General features: G+C 45.4%; 2 protein-coding genes across 2 annotated transcripts in view; one reads left to right on the top strand and one right to left on the bottom strand.

Moving 5' to 3' along the window:
• Nucleotides 1–21942, bottom strand: part of CHCHD7 (coiled-coil-helix-coiled-coil-helix domain containing 7) — a 125631-nt gene extending 103689 nt beyond the window's left edge. Inside the window, exon 1 of the mRNA XM_083187123.1 lies at nt 21646–21942. The gene's annotated coding sequence lies outside the window, so the exon portion shown is untranslated. The remainder of the gene's footprint in view (nt 1–21645) is intronic.
• A 128-nt stretch (nt 21943–22070) lies between these two features.
• MOS (MOS proto-oncogene, serine/threonine kinase) lies at nt 22071–25163 on the top strand. The gene has a single exon (XM_083187117.1). The coding sequence runs from the start codon at nt 22445–22447 to the stop codon at nt 23483–23485; it is 1041 nt and encodes a 346-aa protein (XP_083043243.1). The 5' UTR covers nt 22071–22444; the 3' UTR covers nt 23486–25163.
• The last annotated feature ends 2552 nt before the right edge of the window (nt 25164–27715 follow it).

The raw sequence follows: 27715 nt of genomic DNA, 5'->3' as shown, positions 1-27715 counted from the left end.
GAAGTTGACTCATATCGGCCAATATCTCTTATTACCACCGATGCAAAAGTTTTTTCTAAGATACTTGCTACGAGATTAGGCAAAGTGGTTAGGGAACTGGTCCATGCGGATCAATCAGGTTTTATGGAGAATTGCTCCACGGCATTAAACCTACGTAGAGTGTTTACATTTTTGCAAACAGCCAACTATTTGGGAAAAAATGTGGGTATCGCGTCTTTCGACGCTAATAAAGCCTTTGACTCAGTGGAATGGGTGTTTTTGAGATGCGTTTTGGATGTTCTTGGGTTTGGTCCAAGATTTATAAGGTGGGTTTTCTTACTTTATCAAAATCCCAGGGCACGTATACTTGTGAATGGTTTCATCTCGGACTCTTTCCAATTAAAGCGAGGTACAAGGCAGGGTTGCCCCCTTTCCCCTCTCCTATTTTCCGTGATAATTGAACCAGTTGCCTGTGGGCTTAGGAAAAGATTTGGGGACTGGAACCAGGGTACACAATCTATACCCTATATCATCTCGTTATATGCGGATGACCTCTTAGTGGGTTCATATGACCATGAAAGAACAATTCCAGTTGTGATTAAGCATATCGAAAATTTTGGGCGTTACTCAGGATTAACGGTTAACTGTGATAAATCTCACCTGCTCGTTACCCAAAGGGGAGGAAATGGTCGTGGGAAGGTACTGGGAAGATTACCAATTGTTGAAAAATTTAAGTATCTTGGAATAATTGTCTCAGAGGATCCGGGACAATACCGTAGTGAAAATATAGATCCAATTATTGCCCAACTAAAAGTTAAGTGTAAGAACTGGAATAAATTGCCTTTATCAATGATAGGTCGTATTAACTTAATTAAAATGATAGTTCTCCCCAAACTTCTTTATGTTCTTCATCACGCCCCCATCTTTCTCCCTAATGCAGTATTTAAAAAGATTAAGAACATTCTTCTTTCATTTATATGGAAAAATAAGTCGCCCAGAATTAAATGGGATATACTAACTAGAGAAAGGAAGGAGGGAGGGTTGGCCCTACCAGATTTTAAGTTGTACTACTACGCAGCTCAGTTGGCACAGCTAAAGAGCTGGAGTCAACTGGATGGTACAAATGGCGAACTTACAGAACTTATTCGCCGGGTTGCTCCCGGTTTGACCCCGTATCAAGTACTCTTGGAGGGTGGGAACGTGAGGAAGATGCCTCCCTTAGTGAAGCAAGCTAGGAAAATATGGAGGTGGGGAACGGTGGCCAGCGGACATAACGGGATTGATCCCGACACAAATATATATGTGCTGGAACCGCTTCAACATATATTTATACATCAAGGCCGTAGGTGTTGGGCACAATACAATATAACAACTATTGGGCAATTATATATAGATAGTCATTTTAAATCGTTTGGTCAGCTTCAACAAGAGTATCAACTACCACAGACGATGTTATACAGATACTTTCAGATTAGGAACGCTATGAATCACTTCATGCAAAATAGGAGCCCCATAATTAGTGTTTCCCCGGTTAAAATTTTTTTGGATAAATTAGATAACAAAAAAACCATATCTAAATGTTATAGATTTGTTAAAGATATATGTATTGGGGAAGAGCTGACAGCACTGTTCTCGAGGTGGTCCAAAGATATCCCTGAGTTGTCACCGGATAGGTGGAGAAAAGCTCTGGCTATTCAGTCTTCAGTTACGCACTCCATTAGAGTGCAGCAAGTGCAATTTAATATAATACACCGCATTTATTTCACACCAGAAAAGATTAGTAAATTTTCTCGGCGCAATAATGGCTCTTGTCCAAAGTGTAAAAAGGGTGATGACATCGAAAAGTGCAATTTTTGGCATCTACTTTGGGAGTGCCAATATCTTCAGAAATTCTGGGATGAAGTTAAAGGTATAATGTCTCACCTGGGCATCCCTATCGGGAGCTTGCACAAAATGGGGTTAATAATGGGAATATGGCAGGATGAGGGCTTAACACATGGGCAGAAAAAGCTGATGGTTATTTTTGGTGCACTTGCAAAAGTCATCATAGCGCGATCGTGGATGGCGAATAAGGGCCCAGATATTCAGGAATGGATTGGTCTTGTTAGATGCACTGCAGAACATGAAAGAAATATCCACGTTACTAATAAACAGATTGTCAAATTTTATGATACATGGGGAGTATGGGTGAGTTCACAGTATCATATTGGATGATGGGAGGGGAGGGATAGAAAATAGGAAAAGTATTATAGATGTGATATCCCTTCTAATAGATAGGTGTACACTTTTTATGTAAATATAAATAGATGAGTGCTTGACCCATTAGTGCACTACTCTCTCTTTTAAGTTTTCTCACTTTTTGTCACTTTTGTCTATTATTAATTATTTAAGTATACGATACACAGTTTAATCACTTTGCCTCACATTGAATATGAGTTAAATATATCCTTTTTTTTTTTTTCCTCCTTTTCTTTACTCATTCCTTTAAATAAATATGGGCTAAATCCAGTTCCTAAATGTATGGGTGCCAAAACGGTGTATAGTATACCAGTTTGGGGTTGAGATGCGCTTCAGGGGTATGTCTAAGTGTTAATGTTAGAAAGTTTGTTTCTTTATGGATTTTTTGACCGTGGGTAAACTGAACTAGATTGGGAGTATAACACAATCAGGATATACATGTTTTCTCATATTTATGTACGAAGATTGTGCGGGGGATTTCCCACAGCCATATGATGTGTGTGTATGTTTGTTAGCTATTAATGTACTGTTGGATGATTTTTTGTACTAACTTTTGTCTGTTGAAAAAATGAAATAAAGATCATTATAAAAAAAAAAAAAGACATGGGATTGTTCAAAATAAATACATCAATTTGGAGTAAAACTCTTCAAGCAACTGATCTGGGTGAAGAACTCTGACCTGACTCTGAACTCTGAACTGTCAAAGATCTATTACGTTTTTCACCCAACACTATGTTAAAAGCACTCATAAATACTTTCCTATGAGCTTCTAGTAAATTTTGTAGGAAGGGCACTTGACATCTGTTTGTAGGCTATATGGAAACAAGCATGATCTTTTTATCCTCAAGCTTACCAATAAGAATGAGATAACGGCCACCCTTGTCTGCAATCCAAGAAACAAGTTCAAAATATAATGATGTATGGCATTGTATAGCTACCCCATCCTTTAAAGTATCTATTAACATAATAAACTTCTAAAACGAGAAATATGTACAGTAGGGTCTGCTAACGTTGAAAAGTAAAGGCCAACCTTATCTCTATGGAAAGTCTCTAAAGCTAACCGTCTTTTGTTAAGGCAATTAAGTCCATAAGCATTCAAAGCATAAAACTGATCTTGACTGCCAAAGGAAAAATATAGGAGAAAGGGGAAAGTAGAACTAAAAGAACATAGAAAAAAAAGGTCAAAAACTGATAGCATAAAACTGATTCTAAGTCTTGACTTACAAGGAAAAAAGGTAGGAAAAAGGGGAAAGAAGAAATAAAAGAAAATGTAACAGCCGAAAAATTAGGGCTAGTGTTTGTAGACAAAAAAACATTGCACCAAAACCAAAAAACCTGGGGAGGTGGCCATAACTGGACTCACCCATGCAGCAAAATAAAAAACAAAGCCATTCGATGGTGTTCTGATGTCCCTAATAGTATGTTCCCCTGTACCCACAGCTCCGCTCCCACTGGTTCTGATCACTGATGGCCACAGTGATCAGGAAGCCCATGGCTGCTATAAGTGCAATTGTAACAGCGGCCAGGGCTTCTTTCTCGAGACCCCATCAGAGTGGTCAGCAGTAATCTGATGGCATGCAACAACCACCATCCAGTGGCTGTAAGGGCGCTATCTCCCACTGCTGCCCGCTGTCTGTGGCTGTCTGCATTTCTCAGTCCCAATGCCACCTGGTCCCAGCACTCCCAGCTGGATCCTCCTGGTCACAGCACCTCCCGCTGGTGCCTCCTGGTCTCTGGCTCCTCTAACAGATCAAGATAGCCGCAACTGAGGCTTTCAGGCCAACCATGGAGCAATTTTATGGGACTTAAGTTGATAAGAAATTTGTACTCTGTTACATTTCCTCTTATGAAATACAGTAGTTACCCATCCTGTCTGGAATTTTGGAAAAACACAGACATTGGAGTGTATATAAGAGACTATGACTTGCAGGCAACTGCACAAGGTTGACAATTTAACAGATAGATCCAAAGCGGAAATTGATATAAATAAATATTTAGTTACAGTAGCACTTACACACACTTGTACTAACATGATTTTTTAATAGTGATATTTAAATGTTAATACATGTGTGTTTTAGCCCATTTTTCCATTTTAACGATCATTTTTAAATTGATTTAAATTGCTGAAAATAAACGTTTAGTAAAAATACCCCCTCCAGTCACAGGACAATAATTATTGCATGCCACATGGGTAGGGGATGTTGGTAGGAGCTAAGGAATAAACACAGAAGCACTGTCATGAATTGTGGTATTAGCCGCCCATACAGGGTTAAACATTCATTCATTGCTGTAGCCAAACCTTCTTATATATTTTCTCAATGATTTCCGTTCAACTGGTTCAACTGACCAATGACCTGACACCACTCCCTATATTAACCGAGCTAAGGGATCAAGTCATTGTCTAAAAACCGTGTTCCAACCAGGGTTCATACTAGGTCATTGTATTTTGTGATTTCCAGTGACTACTCTGCTTCTCTATGTGCTACTGCTGTTACCTAATTCATCTTGCCACTATTATTACATTTATCAGCACCCTGGCTACCATGCCACACACAGACTTGCATCCAGGACATCATGTCCAGTCCGGCCTGTGTGTGTGATTGTGAGTTCCATGACCACTCATTTTTCTTCTACCTGTTCCCACCTCTATCCTCCCATTCGTTACCTTTACCTTCCTCTCTCTAATTCTTCTTGCCTTCTTTTTTGTTTTTGCACTTTCATTCTGCTCCCTCCCTCTCACTGTAAAGACACATCACTTCTATCTGCATTATACTAAACTTTCCTCCTGCCTACTTCCTGCTGGTTCCCTTCCTAGCTCAGAAGCTCAAACTATTACTACACTCCTTTTTTACCAGCCCTGAGACCCCTTCTCACCCCGGGCCAGATGTATCAAGCTTCAAAAAGTGATAAAATGGAGAGTGATAAACAGCCAGCCAATCAGTTTCTACCTGTCATTTTTCAAACCCAGCCTGTATCATGACAGGTAGGAGCTGATTGGCTGTTTGTTTATCACTCTCCATGTTATCATCTGTCCCTTGTATGCTACTAAGACCCTCATCCACTCACTTGTCATCTACATATTGGACCACTGTAACCTCCTATCTGGCCTACCTGACTACAGCCTTTCTACACTCCAATTTGCTCAATACTGCTGAACTTCCTCTCCAAATGTACTACACATGCTTCCCCTCTTCTACAAGCCCTACACTGGCTCCTCTTCCCCTTCATAATCCATAAAACTCATAAAACCTTACAAATGCCTCTCCTTTTTAAATATCTGACCGTATCTCCCTTCACACTCCCACCTGCAGCCTCTTTGCTCCACAAATGAATGGCATCCCTCCTGCCAACTGATTACTTCCTTCCCGTTCCGCCGCTAAAATTGTGCATGTGCAAAGGGTGCTATGTACATAATACATTCCACCAAATATTGCAGTGGTAGTAATAGCATATGTATGAACATCCAGGGTTTAGTACATATGAAAATGCAGTAAAAACCGTAAATCTAAAATTTTAAATAAGGGCTTAAAATATGCCTCTACAATACTTCTTAACAAATGTTCTACATTTGTGGATAAAATATGTCCGTAATATATGACTAATTAAATTTTTCACTGAGAGAGAGAGGAGACACAATCCTGAAGATATGGGAATAACCAGCACACCTTTTAAACCAAAACCCATTTTCTTTCTGGGACATGTAAAAGAAAATTTTGTTAACAAAATTTGATGACGTAAAAACAATAGAAAATAAGAAAAGTCAGTTTAATTCATCTTACAAAAAAACAAAAAACAATGAAAGATTTAAAAGAAAACATGGAAATTGTGATTAAGCCTGACAATAAAGGTGGGGGTGTTAGTGGGGGGTTGTTGTTATAAACAGTAGTATGGGTGAAAATTAATAGGATGAGAGATTCAGAAAGTGAGAGATTTAGTAAGAAATTTTCAGGGTTTTTTTAAAGCGGCAATCATTTACAGTGTAAATGATTGCCGCTTTAAAAAAAACTGGCGATTTCTCACCAAATCTCTCACTTTCTGAATCTCTCATCCTATTAAATTTCACCCTAGGTATCAGAGCAAAGTATTTAGGGGAGACAATGTTACATAAAAAACTTAGATCTGAACCAACAAAAAAAGTTATGGAAAATCTATGGCCTTGGGGATACTGGGAGGGATCCGACTGGACAGCAGCAATGCGGAATGAAGCCCATAGGCCTCTATAGTGTAATGCCAACTTCTGTTGACAACCTGGTGGCTGGGGCTTAGTACATTTGTAAAATATGGTAAAACCCCAAAATGTGACTTTTGCTTCCTTTTCATGTTAGTACATCTCACACACCGACTGTACTGCCAGCTCGCTCTTGGTGACTGTAGATTGGTGATGCAGAGAAATAAATATGGATGACAATGGTCAGAATACCCAGGGCAGACGACAGGGGGGGGTCAAGGGGGACAAGTGTGATGGGCCCCAGCAATCTCAAGGGCCCCAGAGCTTCTATGCCCATCACGGCCGCTGGCCTGTCAGTGACCCTCGCAGGCCAGGCCGTCTACTGTGCAACATCTGTGTGTGGCACTGCTGTCTACTGTGTGTGCACCCTGCCTTTCGGTGCTCAGAACCATCTACTCTGTGTGCGCACATGGCCTGTGCCACAGGTGCACAGCCATACCCACCGCTGGCGCTGTAGCCTCAGTCACTGGCTCCTGTACTAAATAGCACATGCACAGATCGTCTGTTCCGCACCTGCTTGTAGTGCTCAGCGTTCTTTTGTGAAAGTGACAGGCCAGCAGAAGGCAGCAGCCAGGAGGCAGGCCAACAGGACTGAGAACGAGAGAAGTCTGCACCTGAAAGCAGGATCTGGAGCAGCGAAAGGTTAAAATTTAGACACTTCTACCACATGGTCTCAACAAGGACTTCAAACTTTGGGGGTTTTTCTGAGTCACTGGAAAAAGGCACAATCACTCTCTAATGGACAAAACCATATGCACTGCAGGTGGGGCTGATGTAACATGTGCAGAGAGTTAGATTTGGGTGTTTTATTGTTTCTGTGCAGGGTAAATACTGGCTGCTTTATTTTTACACTGCAATATAGATATCAGTTTGAAGTACACCCCCCACCCAAATCTAACTCTCTGAACATGTTACATCAGCCCCACCTGCAGTGCATATGGTTTTGTCCATTAGGGAGTGATTTTGCCTTTCCGAGTGAATCAGAATAACCCCCTTTGACTCCCTCACATAGGCCCTTATTCTGGTTCACTATCAGAGGCAAATTCCTTCTCAAATGGACAAAACCATGTGCACTGCAGGGGGGGGGGGGGCAGATGTAACATGTACAGAGAGATTTAGATTTGGGTGAGTTATTTTGTTTCTGTGCAGGGAAAATACTGACTGCTTTATTTTTACACTGCAATACCTTTTGTGAAAGTGACAGGCCAGCAGAAGGCAGCAGACAGGAGCCAGCCAACACAGTCACCGTCTGTCTCTCCCTGAATCCCTGCTTCTTACTGATATGGGGTAGAGAAACAAACTTGCTCTCAGTGAATATGCATTTTTCATGAAATATGGTTCGCATCACAGGAAACTAGAGACCATCAATAAAATACACTGGTATCTGTTACAGAAGGGCCCAGTGTTATCCTAGAGCCTCCCTCAGTGTTATCCTAGAGCCTCCCTCAGAAACCTGTGTTCATTTATAGGAAAGCAGAGAATCTTTATAACAAGCTAGTTAGTAGCAATCAACAACAGAAACCCGCATCAAGACCAAAGGGTTCCACCATTGCGGCACATGCATGATGTGTAGAGCAGTAAGAAGCAAAGAAACCAAAACCATCAACTTCAATATAATCGGAAGTTATTCAAGATCAGTGAGGTCATCACATGTCTTACCCCGAATGTCATCTATGTCCTCGATTGTTTGTGCGGCCTACATTATGTGGAGAGGACCTCCAGAGCCCTGAAAACAAGAACTGCGGAACACCTTTCAGTAAGGGCTTTGAGACACACTCCCTTTCAGAGCATCGATGTCGCCAGGAATATGTGGAGAAACCGGGACAGTGACACCAGACTTTCACATAAGGAGATGCAGTGGATCATCAAACTGTAGAAACTTCTACCACATGGACTCAACAAGGACTTCGAACTTTGGGGGTTATTCTGATTCACTGGGAAAGGCACAATCACTTTCTAATGGACAAAACCATATGCACTGCAAGTGGGGCTGATGTAACATGTGCAGAGAGTTAGATTTTAGTGTTTTATTGTTTCTGTGCAGGGTAAATACTGTCTGCTTTATTTTTGCACTGCAATATAGATATCAGTTTGAAGTACACCACCCACCCAAATCTAACTCTCTCTGAACATGTTACATCAGCCCCACCTGCAGTGCATATGGTTTTGTCCATTAGAGAGTGATTTTGTCTTTCCGAGTGAATCAGAATAATCCCCTTTGACTCCCTCAAATAGGGCCATATTCTGGTTCACTATCAGAGGCAAATTCCTTCTCAAATGGACAAAGCCATGTGCACTGCAGCGGGGGGGGGGGGGTTTAACATGTGCAGAGAGATTGGGCAGATGTATTAAGCTTGGTGAAGAGAGAAACTGGAGATAAAGTGGAAGGAGATAACGCAACAGCCAATCAGATCCCAACTGTCATATTTCAAACACAGCTGATTGGCTGGTGCGTTAACTCTTCCAAGTTATCTCCACTTTATCTCCAGTTTATCTCTTTTCCAGGCTTAATACATCTGCCCCATTTAGATTTGGGTGAGTCATTTTGTTTCTGTGCAGGGAAAATACTGACTGCTTTATTTTTACACTGCAATATAGATCTCACTTTGAAGTAAAACCCCACCCAAATCTAATTCTATCTGCACAAGTTACATCTACCCCACCATGCACCTCAGAAAGAATAATTGCACAATAAGATATAACTTTTAATATGTTAATTATTAAAAACTTAGCGAAAAATATTAAAAAGAAACATACAGACATAAACAGACAAGTGAAAACAATGTGCGTGTTAAAACAGCACGTGTGGGAATATCGTGTGTGTTTTGAACGTCTCTGGTAGTTTTATTTATCCAGCAACTGTTGCATGCTCACAGGGTCTCTATGACCAAGGAGATGATCCTATTAGTTGTTATATTGTCTTATTTCTTACTTGTATGGTAAGAAAAGGATACAGTGTTACACTGTTTATCACACACTGTGGCTATGTAAATATCCTGTATTATACATCGGGCAGATTAATGCTGCACATATAGTCAGCCAGGGAGTGCGTTTTTTATCATAGGATATAAAAAAAATCCTTGGTTGTTAAGAAGATTTGCGTGTTTATATCTATTACACCAAAAAGACAGTTTGTCAAGCTTGCCTCCAATCTGACTATTTCCGTAAAGATAAATATATCCAATTACTGCACAGGATTATAATTTCGCATTCATGTGGTGCGGCCGCAACCACTTGTCATATGCGCATAATGTTAGCAATATTTGTGGAGACAGACCGAGCGGTGCAAAGGTCAATTGCCAATACAAGCTGTGATCATCAGCGTGAGTAGTACACAGCGCTCTAGGACCGGACCTGCAGCATGCGTCTAGGCTAAGTACATTACGGCTCTTAAAAGAGCTAAATACATTTTAGTGCTGTTATATAACAATCATTTAGGACACACACACAGATAGGAACCACACGGCTGGTGCTGCCAGCGCATGCGTTTCGCTTCCCGCTTCCTCAGGGCCCTGATTAAAAGGTATATCTTATTGTGCAATTATTCTTTCTGAGGTGCATCGCATCATAGACACACCTTTTTTCTTTCCTAAATAAATGATCTATATTTATGTGTCAGCGGTAGCTCACCCCTGATATTGGTCATAGTATTGAAAATTCTGATAAATACAGGCAGGGGGCCAATTTACGTTGTATTGAGCAATTGAAAGGCATCTAAATCTTGTGCAACTGGTATACATATCTGTCTGTCGTAAGGCCCATACACACATTTTTCAAGCCTCCATCTACATGTTACATTATTCTCATTTATGTTTTCCACTCTATTTTTATATACATTTTTATAGTTTTCATATATTTTTTTATACATTTTAGAAGGTACTACTATCTTTACCAGGTACTTATATTATGATTTTTTACTAACATTATATATTATTATTATTTCATATTTCCTCGAGTAGATTGCTGGATCTAGTGTGCAAACACGAGCCAACAGTAACACTGCCCCTCCCAAGATGGCTGCACAGGTAACCCCCAACCAACAAGCTACTTCCACTAACCAGAACCAGAAGTTAATTGCAGCACACTTCGGCCTCTTTCACACATACCGGCAGCCGCCAGGCGACAAAATCCCGCACAGCCAAGAAGCCAAGTCTTGCACAGTAGTTTACAAGTCTTTCAAGACCCTTTCACACTGAGCTAAATCCCGGGTTGATGCACGTTCGTATGCAAAAAGCCGGGATAAAATTGTCAGTGTGAAAGGGGTATTAAACGGCTAGATGAGGATGGCTCTATCTGTATTCTGGGAAGCAGTTCTTGTTTCCCTAATTGCATACTTCCTCCCCGTTAGCCAATTACTCAAGCTGCCGCCCTTTGCCTCTGTTAGGCACTACCTACTGCTGTCACCCTCTTCCTTTCCCTGTCACCCTCTTCTCGTTCACCCACTGCCTCCTGCTGTCATCCACGGCCTATCACTTTTACCCACTGCCTCTCTTTATCATTCTTTGCCTCATTCTTTGCCTTCACAGTCTCCCACTGTGACCACTACCTTTCCCCAAGACTTAACTTTACATCTGGGCCAACCATTTTTCAAGTTCCAACAAAGTCTCAAGGCCTGGAGTTTTCTTTGTGAAAGAAGCAAAGTATTCTTCTGTATGCTACTGCTGCAGAGAATCCTTATGGTGGTCATAAGACTCATCAGTAATAAAGATAAGCCCTGAGAAGAGGGATAACTAGCAGGTCTGGGAAAAGCATATTAATGATAAAAGGAACAACAATAGGTGAAGTGCTTAAGGTGCACAATAAAATTAAAATATAAACAGAACATCAGGATGTGAATGGCAATGGTAAAATAGAAATATATTAAGAGAATATTGTTTTAGAAAACAAAGAATGAAAAACAAAAAACAAGAAATATAAAGCAAGCTGATTTTATAAATACATAACTATGCAAAATAAATGTATGGATAAGCGGTAAACAATTATTGCAGCTAAATATTATAGCTTTTAGACTTCTCATGGGACCATTTTATAGCTCTTTCTTGGTCAATTTGAGTATTTTCTGATGGTGGCTATAGCCTGCGGGGGGCTGCCCAGCATAGGCCCCTCCCTTCATGCACCTGCAAGATCTTGCAAGCATATCACTATTATGCAAGAGCATCACTACATAGCCCTCAATAAGGGTATCCTCCTGGCTTCAATGTGAACGCAGTTCAAGTGCTGGTGCTTGCACGCGTGTGTAGAGTGCCAAAAACCGTGATTTGCAATTATCGGTAAATTTCTCCTAAACCTGAACTAGGCCCATTGTCTTTATGTATATATTTCTGTGTTAAGTGATGTCTGGCTATTGCAGTGCTGGCAATAGGATCAGTGTCATGTTCGGTATCTCTCTTGTGGGCAGAGTACTCATCCTCCTGTCCTGAGTCTTCCTTAGTGTAGAACTGGGGCGCAAGGAAGGAGAAGCTACAATACATGTTGCATACCTCCCAACTTTGAAGGAGGGAGGAGGGGCACAGGTGCGCGCTGGAGGTGCGGCCAAAAGTTTTGGGGGTGTGACCTAGTGGGAAGCGGGCATGGCCTACACTCACGATGCTCCCGCGAGGCCAGGTCCTGGTTTTGCCATTGTGGGGGCATGAATAGACGCTGTCTATGCACCGGTAACAGGGGGGGACTTCCAACTACCCCACACCCCCACCCCACCGCGTGATGCTGCCGACCTCAGGCAGGACGTGGGGACATCCCAAAAAAGTGGGACAGTTGTGAGGTAGGCATGTTATTATTGTTTCCAATGAACAGGCACATAGCTGCAGTGTACATATACATTGGGGGGAATTCAATTAAAAGCTAGTGGGGTACATTTCCCAGTGTCCACAGAGTCTCTCAGCAGCCTCCTTCCCAATTGGGAAGATGGAGGGAGACTACCAGGAATCGCAAAAACCACCGGAGAGGTAAGTATCTTTATTTTATTTATTTTAAATTCTTGCATCATCTCCATATTTATATAATGGAGGTATCAAGCACGTGCATACCTGTAGTAATCAAAAATGTCAACTCGCTAAACCTCCCGCAAGTTGAATTGCCCCATATTACTAATGATGATTGTAATAGCAGTGTAGATAGATGGTGATAGCATTTAGGAAAAGAAGGGGAAAGACTCTCTCTTTGTCGGGGCACTCTTATACAATAATTTGTACAGTTGTAAGAAAAGAATTTGTTGAAAAAATGAGTATAGAGGTGACTAAATAGGTTGATCAATTATATATGAGCCCTTTAAATTAGTGGTACACTATTGATGTGTTCAGGGAATTTTACCCTGATGTAAGTTTATTTGTTTTAAAATTTAACTTTGAATAAGGATTTAGTAAAAATAAGCACTAGACATGGACACACAAACAAATAACATGAATGGATACATATACCCTACAAATTAAAGGTATTTATGGGATGAGCTCCCTCTGACAAATATTCAGGGGATAAGCTCCCTCTGACAGTTATGAGTCTTATATTTTTACACGCTTGGAGCAATCAGCACAAAACAAAGAGTAATGTTTCTTGAAGACCATAGGGAGAAATGCTGGTATTAACGTATCTTATGCTAGATGCTGTGTCTCTTGTATCAGAAAATTGCAGTGTCTGCAGTATGGTTTGGACACATTGGGCAGTATTCAATGTGAATACTGGCGACGTGCAGCGAATCCTGTTTAGGATTCGCTGCACATTCGCCACTGCTCGCTGCGTTCCGGAGCCTCGCCGGCTCCGGTATTCAACGAGTCAGGGGCTCGCTGCCCCTGACCGGCGAATTTGAGCTCCTGCGGCGGACGCCGCAGGGAGCCTGAGGACGGTGGCAGGCAGGGAGATGGAAGTCTCCCTGCCTGCCCTAGAACGTTTGTGGGGGGGAGGTGGGCTCCCCGGGTGCAAGGCAGCACAGGCTGCCCCCCGGGGGTGCCAGCAGGGGAGCGGGTATATTCACTACACCCGATCATGCATATGTAATGATAGGGTGAAGTGAATATATGAATATGTAATGAGCGGCTCGGCTCCAGCCCCTTGCTGGCTGGTCTGTGTAAAAAAAATATATATATATATATATATATTTTTTTTTTATTAAATATATATTCATGTGCTTACAGCACATGAATAAAAATAGCATGCCCCTCCTCAGAATAAAATTCCAGATTTTTTGACACCAATTGTAAAAAACAAAACACTTTATTTTAAAAGTTCACCTTCCACTTCACCATAAAAAGATAGCGATTGCTACTCGGTGAATCATGGCGAAAAAAACCTTGAAATGTATTCGCCATCTGGTCATTGAATAGGGTGATTCACCGTTTTAGTCAGAAATTCGCCTTACAGCACAAAATCGCCATAAAAACCTGGCGAATCAGCCTCATTGAATACCGCCTATTAACTACACAGTCGTTTGAAAATAACAATGTTGCACTCTCCCAATAATAAGGTCAGATCATGTATCTTGTTTAGCTGCATGTAGCAACCTTACTATAAGCAGTGACAGATGACATGTGCGTGTTTAATCTAATCATTCAATCTATTCAAAATTTTGATATTGCAAGTCAGGGAGAAAAAATTCTATAGCAGTGTATCACATAGTATTTTCACAGAAAAATCAGTTATATAAAGCTCAGCGAAAATATGAGTAGGTATTTAAATGTAAATAATAGTGCCAGAAAGGCAAAATTGATCTCCTCCCTCACTCTGAAAAAAAGGAGAGAAAATAAAGGGATAGGAGCAGATAACCAAACAAAATCTCCCAGGTGACAGTTCACCGATTTTATATACCTACAGTATGGAAAAGAAGACCATTTTTCACAGTTAGGTCTCCCTGACTGCTACTGGTCATATCCCGGCATACCAGCTGCCACTGGGTATGTTCAGTGGGCTTTTAAAGGTATTGTGGGAAGTCAACCTATATTCCCTGTTGGTCCCCTTGAGGTGGCTGCTGCCCAGCTTTGTATACCTATGACAATGTTTGGGGATCAATAGTTTCCTGCAGTGGGGTCACCCCCTCTGTGTACTCAAAAGGCCCAGGTTTTGTCAGCTTCCGTCAGGATATAATTATGCTGAGGGGCTTCTAGGTATTGCAGGTGAGCGAACCCCAAATGGCCTGGGGGTCTGGGAGGGAAGGAGGTGGGGTGGCTGCTGCCCAGCTATATATACCTATGACAGTATTTGGATCATAAGTTTCCTGCAGAGGGGTCACCCCCTCCGTGTACTCAAATGGCCCAAATTTCTGTTAGCTTCCTGTCAGTGTCAAATGACACTGAGGGGCCTTGAGGTATAGCGGGTGAGCGGACCCCACAAATTGCTTGGTATAGATATAGAAGAAAGTGTGGTTCAGTATGACCTTATAATGCGGAGGCAGCTGGGTGGCAATCAGAAATAAGCGCTATTATAATTCCCCTTTAAACAAACACTGTGTTGGTAGAGGCTCGTTGAAAATCACGTGGTTTTCCCAGCTGTAAAACCAGAAAAGGTAAGAAAAGAAGAGAGGTATAGAAGAGAATGGTAAATGGAGAGAGATACAGCGAGGAGAAAAACAAGAGCGGGAGGAGGAGACCGTGGTTACCTCACTGTTCACCCCAGGGATCAGATCTATGACCTCGCCCGGGTATGCTGCTCTAGTGTGGCTGTAGGTCACAGCCTCTGATCTCAGTGCACCGGCTGCCGCGGCAGGAGTGTGTCTCTGGGGCCGGCTGTGAAACAGCGTGTCGGCTTCTCCCGGGGCTGCACTTCAGTGATTCTTCCCCTGCACGCTGCCATCTGGGTTCTCCGTGGCATTGTGAGCGGCGTTGGTGAGATAGGAGGTAACAGAAGGGACACCCTTGGTAATCCAAATGTCCCAGCACGCTGCCGTCAGCGTGTATAGTGACCACAAACGATCGTTTCGCCCTGAGGCTTTTTCAACACACTTGAGAAGCTTTATATAACTGATTTTTCTGTGAAAATACTATGTGATACACTACTATAGAATTTTTTCTCCCTGACTATCAAAATTTTGAATAGATGGAATGAGTAGATTAAACACGCACATGCCATCTGTCACTGCTTATAGTAAGGTTGCTACATGCAGCTAAACAAGATACATGATCTGACCTTATTATTGGGAGAGTGCAACATTGTTATTTTCAAACGACTGTGTAGTTAATGTGTCCAAACCATACTGCAGACACTGCAATTTTCTGATACAAGAGACACAGCATCTAGCATAAGATACGTTAATACCAGCATTTCTCCCTATGGTCTTCAAGAAACATTACTCTTTGTTTTGTGCTGATTGCTCCAAGCGTGTAAAAATATAAGACTCATAACTGTCAGAGGGAACTTATCCCCTGAATATTTGTCAGAGGGAGCTCATCCCATAAATACCTTTAATTTGTGGGGCATATGTATCTATTCATGTTATTTGTTTGTGTGTCCATGTCTAGTGCTTATTTTTACTAAATCCTTATTAAAAGTTACATTTTAAAACAAATAAACTTACATCAGGGTAAAATTCCCTGAACACATCAATAGTGTACCACTAATTTAAAGGGATCATATATAATTGATCAACCTATTTAGTCACCTCTATACTAATTTTTTCAACAAATTATTTTCTTACAACTGTACAAATTATTGTATAAGTGTGCCCCGACAAAAAGAGAGTCTTTCTCCTTCTTTTCCTAAATACTATATTTTTACTCTCTAGGGAGCACCTCCACATCCTTAATTAAATACGAGTCATGTACTCATGGTGGTAATCATACTGTACTGTGGATTTGAACACACTTAACCCTACTGCTTTACACCTGTGCACTGGTCTATCCCCATATCCCCTTTTCCCTAACAGTAGATGGTGATAGCAGTTGGTGTACGTAGGAGTGATGATGATGACAGCAGTTAGAGGAGTTTATGCAAAGTTGCATGCGCCCACGTCCAAAGCATATACTGTATCATCTTCTACATGCTGGATGAAGGTCCCCATTGCACCTTCCATTGACTCAAAACAAGGACATGTTCATGGACCAGAATTATCACCACTTTCCTGGATTTATGGGCGGTCGCAATTTCGTGATGGAGAAGGTCTTTACGGGTGAAATTTACTAAGATGGGAGGTCTATATCGATATGGACGACCAATCAGAATCTTCTCATTTATTTAGCACCTTCTAGAAGATAATAGATAGTACGTCCCGTGTAAAATAGAACACCTATCTTAGTAAATTTCCCCCACAAGTGCAAGTTTTTAGATAGTGCCTGGAAATGGTTTCCAGCACTTTTGGCAGGCCTTGTTTTGAGTTCCAGTCCGCTGTGACGGTACACTGCTGCAGAAGTAGGATAGTAGCTACATGACTAGTCTTGGACACAAAAACAGCCACCATCTGTTTGGCCAAGCTTCCCTCATGTCAGAGCTTCTGTGGTGTCACACCTCTAACTGAGGTCCACTTTGCTGACTTGTTTTGTCTCGGGGTGGAAGCTGTAGATCTAGGATTCATCGACACTGATGATCTCTGGACAGAGTTTGAGTGACTGCTTTCAAACCTGGCTAGTGTGAGTCCGTGATGGGGCAACCACCATGCAGAACATTGCTCAGACCACGCCTTTAATGGATTATCAAGTGAATGAATGCCAATGAGATGCCTACTGTCTTCCCTAACTGAGCAATACCAGTACAGTGCTGCAGTGTTTTTACAGCATTTTCAGTTTAGTACATCAAGCTCATAATAATGATGATGGTGAGAGCGGTCAGAGTAGATATGTAATGATGATGGTGATGGCAGTCAGTGTAGATACATAATGATGATGATGGTGATGGCAGTCAGTGTAGATACAGGATGATGATGATGATGAGAGCAGTCATTGTAGGTAAAGGATGATGAGGATGATGGTGAGAGCAGTCAGTGTAGATACAGGATGATGATGATGGTGAGTGCAGTCAGTGTAGATACAGGATGATGATGATGATGATGATAATGATGGTGAGAGCAGTAAGTGTAGATACAGGATGATGATGATGGTGAGAGCAGTCAGTGTAGATAAAGGATGATGATGATGATGGTGAGAGCAGTAAGTGTAGATACAGGAGGAGGATGATGATGGCGAGAGCAGTCATTGTGGGTACAGGATGATGATGATGGTGAGAGCAGTCAGTGTAGGTACAGGATGATGATGATGAGAGCAGTAAGTGTAGATACAGGATGATGATGATGGTGAGAGCAGTCAGTGTAGATAAAGGATGATGATGATGATGGTGAGAGCAGTAAGTGTAGATACAGGAGGAGGATGATGATGGCGAGAGCAGTCATTGTAGGTACAGGATGATGATGATGATGACGATGGTGAGAGCAGTCAGTGTAGATAGAGGATGATAGTGAGAGCAGTAGAGGGGGCACGGAGAAACAGAAGGTGATGTGGTTGGTAGAGAAAGGCCGAGGTGACGGAAAGGAAGATGGTGTCTGAGAGAAAGGAATTGGGTGACAGAGCTAAGGAAAGGGAGACACCGAGATAGAGTATGACAGGGAGATAGTGGGTTACTGGTGAAGCAGTGGGTGATGTAGGTGGCAGAGAGAGTGTGAGGGTGACACAGAGAGGGTAATGGTGACACAGAGAGGGTAAGGGTGACACAGAGATAGTGGGTGACAAGGAGAGGGTAAGGGTGACACTGAGATGATATGGGTAACACGGAGATGGTAAGGGTGACACTGATAGGGTAAGGGTGACACAGAGATAGTGGGTGACAGAGAGGGTAAAGGTGAAATGGAGATAGTGGGTGACACAGAGAGGGTAAATGTGACACAGAGAGGGTAAGAGTGACAGGGAGATAGTTGGTGACAAAGAGATGGTAAGGTTGATACTGAGAAGGAAAATGAGGTACTGAGAGGGTAAGGGTGACACGGAGAGTGTATGGGTGACATGGAGTGGGTAATTGTGACACGGAGATGGTAAGGGTGACAGGGAGACGAAGGGGCGACAGGGTGAGGAAAGGGGCACAGAGAAAATACAGGGAGTTGGTGGGTAACATGGAGAGGGATAGGGTACTCTCTATGGGGCCCATTTCCAATGCGTAATGGGTGGAATACTACTGCCCAGGTTTGCAATGTAAAATGCGATGGTATTGGAGGGATGTATCATCCCTGACGAGCAGGGTCAGGGCTCTGAAAGGAGCCCCTCCCTGTTATGTGCTGAGCTGTGCACCGGGGGGTCTGCGCATGCGCGGTTAGCACTGACCCCGTTGGCTACAATGGCGTCTACATCTCAGAATGGCGGTATCTCAGGGATGCGATGTGCTGCTGCCTGATATTGATACATCGGAGAGCTTCCCATCCCCATAGTAACCTATAGGGAAAGCGGCCGGCAGTGCAGAAGGGATCGCAGCAGGGATTGGAGATTCCTGCTACGGTCCCTCCTGATACATTCCAGTGATACTTAATATTTGCGGCTAACCCCCAAAAATTGGTGTTTTTTTGGAGATGCAGCCGCAAATATTGTATGATAAATGTGCCCCTAAGTTCGTCCCTTCTCTCTTCAGCTACAGTAGCTGACCTCCGCTGCAGGCCACACCCCTCACTCCTCCCCCTCACATGCTACAGGCTTCCCACAGCAGCACCAGTGCTATTTACCGGGCGGGCTTTACCTCCTGTGTCCTGCTTGTGGCTTGCTGCAGGGAGTTTGGGCTGACTTTCTCCTGGTGTAGGCCACAACAACCTCTGTGCTCCTCGTGGCCGAATGAGTTGGGAGTCCCTCTGCAGCTCTTAGGAGTGTCCACCTCCTCCGTCCAGAGCCCTCACTGCTGGAGGCGGAGATGGTGACAGCCAGGAATCAGCTGCAGCAGTGCTCTCTGCATCTGCGCTGCAGCCCTCAAGTCTGCTAGTGCCGCCGCCGGCCCTGACAGTGCATCTCTGATGGCGCCGCTTTCCCCCTTGCCCCTCCCATTCCGACACCCCTGATTGATGATGATGAGAGCAGTCAGTGTAGATACAGGATGATGATGAGAGCAGTCAGTGTAGATACATGATGATGATGTCAGTGTAGATACAGGATGATGATGATGATGATGTCAGTGTAGATACAGGATGATGATGGTGAGAGCAGTCAGTGTAGATACAGGATGATGATGATAATGATGAGAGCAGTCAGTGTAGATACAGGATGATGATGATGATGAGAGCAGTCAGTGTAGATACAGGATGATGATGGTGATGAGAGCAGTCAGTGTAGGTAGAGGATGATGACGATGGTGAACGCAGTCACTGTAGATAGAGAAGGATGATGATGATGATGATGGTGGTGAGAGCAGTCATTTTAGGTACAGGATGATGATAATGATAGCAGTCAGTGTAGATACAGGATGATGATGATGATGATGATAATGATAGCAGTCAGTGTAGATACAGGATGATGATGATGATGATGATGATGAGAGCAGTCAGTGTGGATACAGGATGATGATGATTATGGTGAGAGCAGTTAGTGTAGGTTAGGGATGATGATGATGATGGGCGCAGTCAGTGTAGATACAGAATGATGATGATGATGTCAGATGGTGTATCTACACTGACTGCTCTCATCATCATCCCGTAACAGGATGATGATGAGAGCAGTCAGTAGACAGAGGATGATGATGATGGAGAGAGCAGTCAGTGTAGACAGAGGATGCTGATGAGAGCCAGTGGCGTAAGTTCGTCCATGACGCCCGGAGGCAAGAAAAATGTTGGTTGCCCCCCCCCCCCCCCCCCCCCCCATTGATAGATAGCTAGAGAGAGGGAGAATGAATGAGAGATAGGGAGAGAGAAGAGAATAAGTGAGATATAGGGAATCATGGAGAAAGAGAGAGTTCAGGTACAAAGGACCTTATTCTAGTTCATTCTTTCTGACAAAATCCTTCTTAGATGAACAAAACTATGTGCACTGCAGGTGGGGCAGATGTTACTTGTGCAGAGAGAGTTAGATTTGGGTGGGGTTTTACTTCAAAGTGAGATCTGTATTGCAGTGTAAAAATAAAGCAACCAGTATTTACCCTGCACAGAAACAAAATAAATCACCCCAATCTAATTCTCTCTGCACATTTTACATCTGCCCCACCTGCAGTGCACTTGGTTTTGTCCATCTAAGAAGGAATTTGTCAGAAAGAGTGAACTAGAATAAGGCCCAAAGTGAGAGGGGAAGTCAGGCATAGAGAGGGATGGGGTGACAGGTGTGTCAGGCAGAGAGAGGGATTGGCAGAGAGAGAGAGCGATGGGGTGACAGGTGCGTCAGACAGAGAGAGAGGGATGGGGTGACAGGTGCGTCAGGCAGAGAGAGAGGGATGGGGTGACAGGTGCGTCAGGCAGAGAGGGATGGGGTGACAGGTGCGTCAGGCATAGACAAAGGGGTGGGGTGACAGGTGCGTCAGACAGAGACAAAGGGGTGGGGTGACAGGTGCGTCAGACAGAGACAAAGGGGTGGGGTGACAGGTGCGTCAGACAGAGACAAAGGGGTGGGGTGACAGGTGCGTCAGGCAGAGACAAAGGGGTGGGGTGACAGGTGCATCAGGCAGAGACAAAGGGGTGGGGTGACAGGTGCGTCAGGCAGAGACAGAGGGATGGGTTGACAGGTGCGTCAGGCAGAGACAAAGGGGTGGGGTGACAGGTGCGTCAGGCAGAGACAGAGGGATGGGGTGACAGGTGCGTCAGGCAAAGATAGAGAGGGATGGGGTGACAGGTGCGTCAGGCAGAGACAGAGGGATGGGGTGACAGGGGTGTCAGGCAGAGAGAGGGATGGGGTGACAGGGGTGTCAGGCAGAGAGAGAGGGATGTGGTGACAGGGGTATCAGGCAGAGAGAGGGATGGGGTGACAGGGGTGTCAGGCAGAGAGAGAGGGATGTGGTGACAGGGGTATCAGGCAGAGAGAGGGATGGGGTTACAGGTGCGTCAGGCAAAGATAGAGAGGGATGGGGTGACAGGTGCATCAGGCAGAGACAGAGGGATGGGGTGACAGGTGCATCAGGCAGAGAGAGAGGGATGGGGTGACAGGGGTGCAGGCAAAGAGAGAGGGATGGGGTGACAGGGGTGTCAGACAGATGGAGGATGCAGTCACTCAGGGCTAGAGTGGGAGGTGGGTGGCTGCACCGACCTGCACAGGGCCCCATGGTGCTGATACATTCTGGAACATACAAACAAAGCCTGGGTGTGAGGTGATGGAGAGGGATGAGGGGGTGACAGGTACCTTCTCCTTCTATCTATTCTCCATGTCCTCGGGGGCTCGCTGAGCTGCTGTTTCCTGGGCATCTCCTGATGGTGCTAGATTGCTTCTCTAGGTTGTGCAGGCTTCAATGTGGCTTCAGGCTGGCTGGGCTGAACTAAGAGTGCCCTCGGCAGGGCCTGTGCAGGGGCTGCAGCCTGGGCCTTCCCCGTGGGTGGTGGCAGAGGCGCTGCTGGTGGGAGAGTGGAGGGGTCCGGGGGGCAGGCTGCGCCGCACATTCGATGCCTGTTGGAGGAACAGGCGGTGGGGATGTTTCTCCCTGGATGCGCAGCCGTCCTGTGCACACTGACTGCGAGTCTCCCGCCCGGGCTGGGGGCGGGATCTCGTGGTCACGTCACGCTGCCTACAATCAGGCTGTGGGGGGGGAGTCTCGCGGACGTGCTGCGCCGCTCCGCTGCCTACAATCATTCTGGGTAAGAAGGGGGGGCAGTCTTGTGGGTGCGCTGCGCTGTGCTGGGTGGGCACACTGGGTACCTTTATAAATGAGCGGAGCTTTGGGGGGCAATGGAGCCAGTGCCCCCTTTAAGGCAGGCGCCCGGCGGCAAATGACTCCATTGCCTCCGGGAGTTCCGCCACTGATGAGAGCAGTCAGTGAGACAGCAGTGAGGATGCTGAGTGCAGATAGTGAGCAGCTGTCAGTCGCTGGCGGCTGCCGCACACGTGTGTACATAGCCAGCGCGGTGATTGCCTCCCCTCCCCTCCCCCCTCCGGTTAGAAGTAGTAGTGCTGCATCTGGCCGGCCGTAGGACACGTCCCCCGCACCATGCCTTCCCCAATCCCCGTGGATCGCTTCCTGCCCCGGGACCTGTCCCCGTCCATAGACCTGCGCCCCTGCAGCAGTCCCTTGGAGCTGAGCAGCAATAAGCCAGGGGGTCTCCCCAGCCTCCGCCGCCCGGCAGGATCCCGGCTCCCTCCCCGCCTGGCCTGGTGCAGCATCGATTGGGAGCAGGTGCGGGTGCTGGAGCCGCTGGGCTCCGGGGGCTTCGGCTCCGTCTACCGGGCCACCTACCGAGGTCAGACGGTGGCGCTGAAGAAGGTGAAACGCTGCAGCAAGAACCGGCTGGCCTCCCGGCAAAGCTTCTGGGCCGAGCTGAACGCCGCCCGCCTCCGTCACCCGCATGTGGTGCGCGTCCTGGCCGCCAGCGCCTCCTGCCCCGGAGACCCGGGCAGCCCCGGCACCATCATCATGGAGTACGCGGGCAGCATCACCCTGCACCGCCGCATCTACGGCCGCGATCCCCCGCTCGGGAGAGACGACTGCCTGCGCTATGCGGGCCACGTCGCGGACGGACTGTGCTTCCTGCACCGGGGCGGGGTGGCCCACCTGGACCTCAAGCCGGCCAACGTGCTGCTAGCCCCGGGAGACCTGTGCAAGATCGGGGACTTCGGCTGCTCGCAGCGGCTGCGGGCCGGGGAGGACGGCGAGGACCCCGGCTACACCCAGCTGCGGCACCTGGGGGGCACCTACACCCACCGGGCCCCCGAGCTCCTCCGTGGGGCGCCGGTCACCGTCAAAGCGGACATCTACTCGTTCGCCGTCACCCTGTGGCAGATGGTGACCAGGGAGCTGCCGTACACCGGGGACCGGCAGTGCGTGCTGTACGCCGTGGTGGCCTACGACCTGCGCCCGGAGATCGGAGCGGTGTTCTGCAGCACGGAGGCCGGTAGGGCGGCCAGGGACATCGTGCAGAGCTGCTGGGTGGCTCGGCCCGAGGACAGACCCAGTGCCGAGGAGCTGCTGGAGAAGCTGCACGCTGCCCAGGGACCTGCAGGGCCACACTGCCCCCCTGTGCTGGACGGGTGACGGTGTCCAGCCTGACATTTCCCCCCGGGGGACCTCTGCACCTGTCCTGGAACGTCGCACATTGCCCAGTACCGGTGCCCCGGACATTGCAGCCAAGCACTGTGCTACCTGCTGCTGCACGCCCCCAGGAGCAGCGACGCCCTTGGCATACGCCTGTGCCGCCTGCTGTGTGTGCCCCGGGCTGTGCTGCCTAACCCCTACCTGCCCAGCATGGACATAGGCGGCTGTATGCTGCTGTCCCATGCACTGCACAACAAGATGCACTGACTGGACTGTTCTATGGGAGGCTGCTGTCGGTGCGATTATCGGCTACAGGGAAGTGATGGCTCTTTCTCCCGAGCCACTAGCTATCACTCAGCGGCTCTTGCAGCCATGTTCTGTATGTGTTACATGTGTTACTTGTCAGTACAAGGTACCACCTTGGCACAGTGGTCCAATATATGTTAGTATTTAATAGCAGTAATCAGTGCAGTGATGACCTTGGGCTATGTAGCCCCAACATTCCACATGCTAGTATTCTATGTTTATTGCTTCATTTATTAATTGTGTGTGTGATTTGTGGGCTGGAGAATACCCAGTGTAACAATGGTCACTGGTCACTACCTCCATGAAGGTGAATTCTATTTGGGCTGGATGAGGGGGAAGACTCATTAGGCGTGTACATTTGTCAATCAGTGAAACCATTCCTGAGCTTGTTCTTGGCTATTTCATAGTTGAATAATAATGAATATTGAAAGTAATGAAAATATGTGATGGGCAACTTAGTTACCCCCCTCCTGTCTGAGCCAATTCCACACATTTAATGGAAACTACCCCGGTATTTATTAAGTATGATTACAGGTCAGGGTAATTTCTTGTGATAATTATAGTTAGATTTATGACATTTGCACAGTTCCTGTAATGGCTCCTGCAGTTTCTTATTTCATCATTGTATGATTTTTCTTTTAAAACTTCTGCATTAGTGGAAAAACAGTAGCTACTAATTGGTCTTGAACATACAGCTGGGTTTTGTGTGTGTGTGCATTGTAAAAGTCTAAATTCAGTATACTATACACTATGTGCTCTCATGTGAACAAAAGGTTTGCAGGTTTTTTTTTTTTGGTTCTTTTTTTTTAGATTTGTCACAAATAGTTATTGGAGGGCTCCCTGTTAGAGGTAGCATAGTACTATGACATCACTATGAAGTTTCCAGTATGGGAGGGGCTTGGGGGAGAATGTCACAATGGCTAATACCACTTCTGTTACGTGGAAGCTTCAGAACGCGTAAGCTGAGGTGCTAGGTACTCCTTTATCTATTTACTAGTGAATTTTAGTTTAAAGGGTTAAAGTCCCATTACCGTGGGGTAATAGGCAATTTAAGTTTTTAATTGGCATGCTTTTATTAATGGTACATATTTCATTCAAGTCAATCCAGCTGGGAAAATATACAAAAGCCGCATCAAATCATTGGTCTCACTGTTAAATTCCTCTCTCTGATAATAAATTCCCCATCCTTTGAAGCAGGGATGGGGAACCTTCGGCCCTCCAGCTGTTGAACTACATATCCCAGCATGCCCTGCAACAAGTGTAGCATGACCAAATAGCAAAAATGTAGCAGGGCATACTGGAGTGTGTAGTTCAACAGCTGGAAGGCCGGAGGCTCCCCATCCCTGTTTTAAAGGGAATCAAAACTAAAACGAATGTGTGTGGAGGGGGAGGGGGGGCGGGGGGGGCGGTTGGGTTAAGCTGGTAACTCCATAAGTGATAGACTTGTAAAATAACCCCGTATCCTGCAGTTAAGTTTTTTAATAGGTTTTGAGAAGTTTTAGGAGCACGATAGTGGATAGTATGGAACGCCAGCAGTGACTAATACAGGGTGCATTTATTGTCTGATTTGCTGTATTTGAGTGTTTGTTATAGCACATAGATAACTAACCTTAGAGACCAAATAGTGTATATGTAAAAAGACCACACTAGTGTCCGTATATTTCATATCTGTATAGGTGACTGTGCCAGCGGTGATTTTAATGTGAGCAGCAGTTTGGTTGTTCAGAGTTTACATTCTACATCTACACATGTATATTTTTATAATAAATAAATTTTTTTGTCTAAACGTCTGTCTTAATTTATTTTTGTATGGGTTCCTCTAGATCAGTGGTTCTCAAACTCCGTCCTCAGGACCCCGCACAGTTCATGTTTTCCAGTTCACCCGACAGGTGACGCTAATTATTTCACTCTCTTCTGTGAGGAGACCTGGAAAACATGCGCACTGTGGGGGCTTGAGGACCGACTTTGAGGACCTGTGCTCTAGATCAGTGGTTTTCAACCTCAGTCCTCAGGGCCCCCCAACGGTTCACGTTTTCCGGGTCTCCACACAGAATCACAAGTGAAGTAATTTCACTGTGGATCTTTTCAAATGTGTCGGTGAATGAGTGCACCTGCAGGATGACCTGGAAAACGTGAACTGTTGGGGGACCGTGAGGACCAAGGTTTAGAACCACTGCCCGACTTTGAGCTGAAAGCAGCTCAGTTTACTCGTTTCAGCTTGAAAGCCGCCCAGTGTGTACGGGACATCGGTGAGCGTTGATGAGCGTTCCCACATCATTGCTGGCCTGGCCGTTCCAGCAGAGGAGCGAGGGAGATGGACAGCTTTCCTCAGCGTCCCGCTATGCAGTCATCCACCCCAGGACACAACGTTCAAATGGGCGAAAAACGCTCAGTGTACGCATTGAGCGTTTTTCAGCCCAGCGACATACATGCTGGGCAGAAACACCAAGGGCGAGATGCTCCAAACAAAAAATGCTGTAAAAACCCAGTTTTTTTTTTTTTTTACTGCATTGTCATATGCAGCAAAGCCCCACTGCCAGGGTTTCACTGTGGGGGTTACGCCAGTTTTAGATGGCGTAACACCATAGAAGCTTACTGGCTTTCCTTCCTGTCCCCTGCCACCCCGCGCATCCACCGCCGATCCGCTCCCCACCATACCCATTTTGTGGGTCCCTTTTGTGCAGGGTAAAGTTAATATCCTATGAAGGAGCAAGATGTACTAAGCCTTGAAAAATGATAAAATGGAGAGTGATAAACCACCAGCCAATCAGCTCGTTACTGTTATTGCTCAAACACAGCCTGTGACATGGCAGTTAGAAGCTGATTGTGCTGGTGATTTATCCATTTTATCACGTTTCAAGCTTAGTAAATCTGGCCCAAGATGATTTGACACACAGAACTGCAGGACAGTTGGCATCAATCTGTAATAGGGCCTAATTCAGACAGAACCTCAGGACAAATTTGTTCTGTGAAAAACCCATGTGCACTGCAGGTGGGGCAGATGCAACGTATAGAGAGAGACTTAGGTGGTGTGTGTTCAAACTGAAATCTAAGGTACTTGTGTAGTTTCATGGCGCCGTGCTACTTCCGGGTTCTACGCTCGCCACAAACTATGTTAAAAAAAGTAACTTCACTCCATGCCAACATGGATAGTTCATACGTCCACTATCCATGTTGGCATGGAGTTGATTTTAAATAGCGTAGCGAGCCACCGAGCCCGCAGCGTGGGCGAGCGAAGCGAACCCCACAAGGGGACTCAGACGCACAGCGCCATACTGGCGCCGTGAAACTACACAAGTACCGCATCTGAATTGCGGTGTAAAATCACAGCAGGAAGTATTTAAAATAAATGATATATAAATAGAGAAAAATTACTTACCAAAATCTTACACTCTGCACATGTTACATCTGCCCCACCTGCGGTGCAGCATGGTTTTGCTCATTTTGCGAACAATTGTATCCTGCGATCAGGTCTGAATTAGGCCCATAATCCTGACAAATGTCTGTCTAGAACACAGGTTCTCAAACTGCATGTTTTGCAGGTCTTCTCACAGAATCACAAGTGACCAGTGGATCTTTTAAAATGTGTCAATGAGTAATGAATGCACCTGTGCACCTTCCTGTTGACATGGAAACCGTGAACTGTGTGCGGTCCTGAGGAATGAATGTGAGAACTCCTGGTCTAGAACAATGGGGGTTATTTTGGTTCACTCTTTCTGACAAAATCCTTCTTAGATGGACAAAGCCATGTGCACTGCAGGTGGGGCAGATGTTACTTGTGCAGAGAGAATTAGATTTGGGTGGGGTTTTACTGCAAAGTGAAATCTGTATTGCAGTGTAAAAATAAAGCAGTCCATATTTTCCCTGCACAGAAACAAAATAACTCACCCAAAAGATGTGCCCAGCTGCTGCGGGAGGAGGGGG

The sequence above is a fragment of the Crinia signifera genome, chromosome 5, assembly GCF_055691185.1.
Source record: "Crinia signifera chromosome 5, ASM5569118v1, whole genome shotgun sequence".
Lineage (NCBI taxonomy): Eukaryota > Metazoa > Chordata > Amphibia > Anura > Myobatrachidae > Crinia > Crinia signifera.
This window is presented reverse-complemented; position numbering and strand designations above follow the sequence as displayed.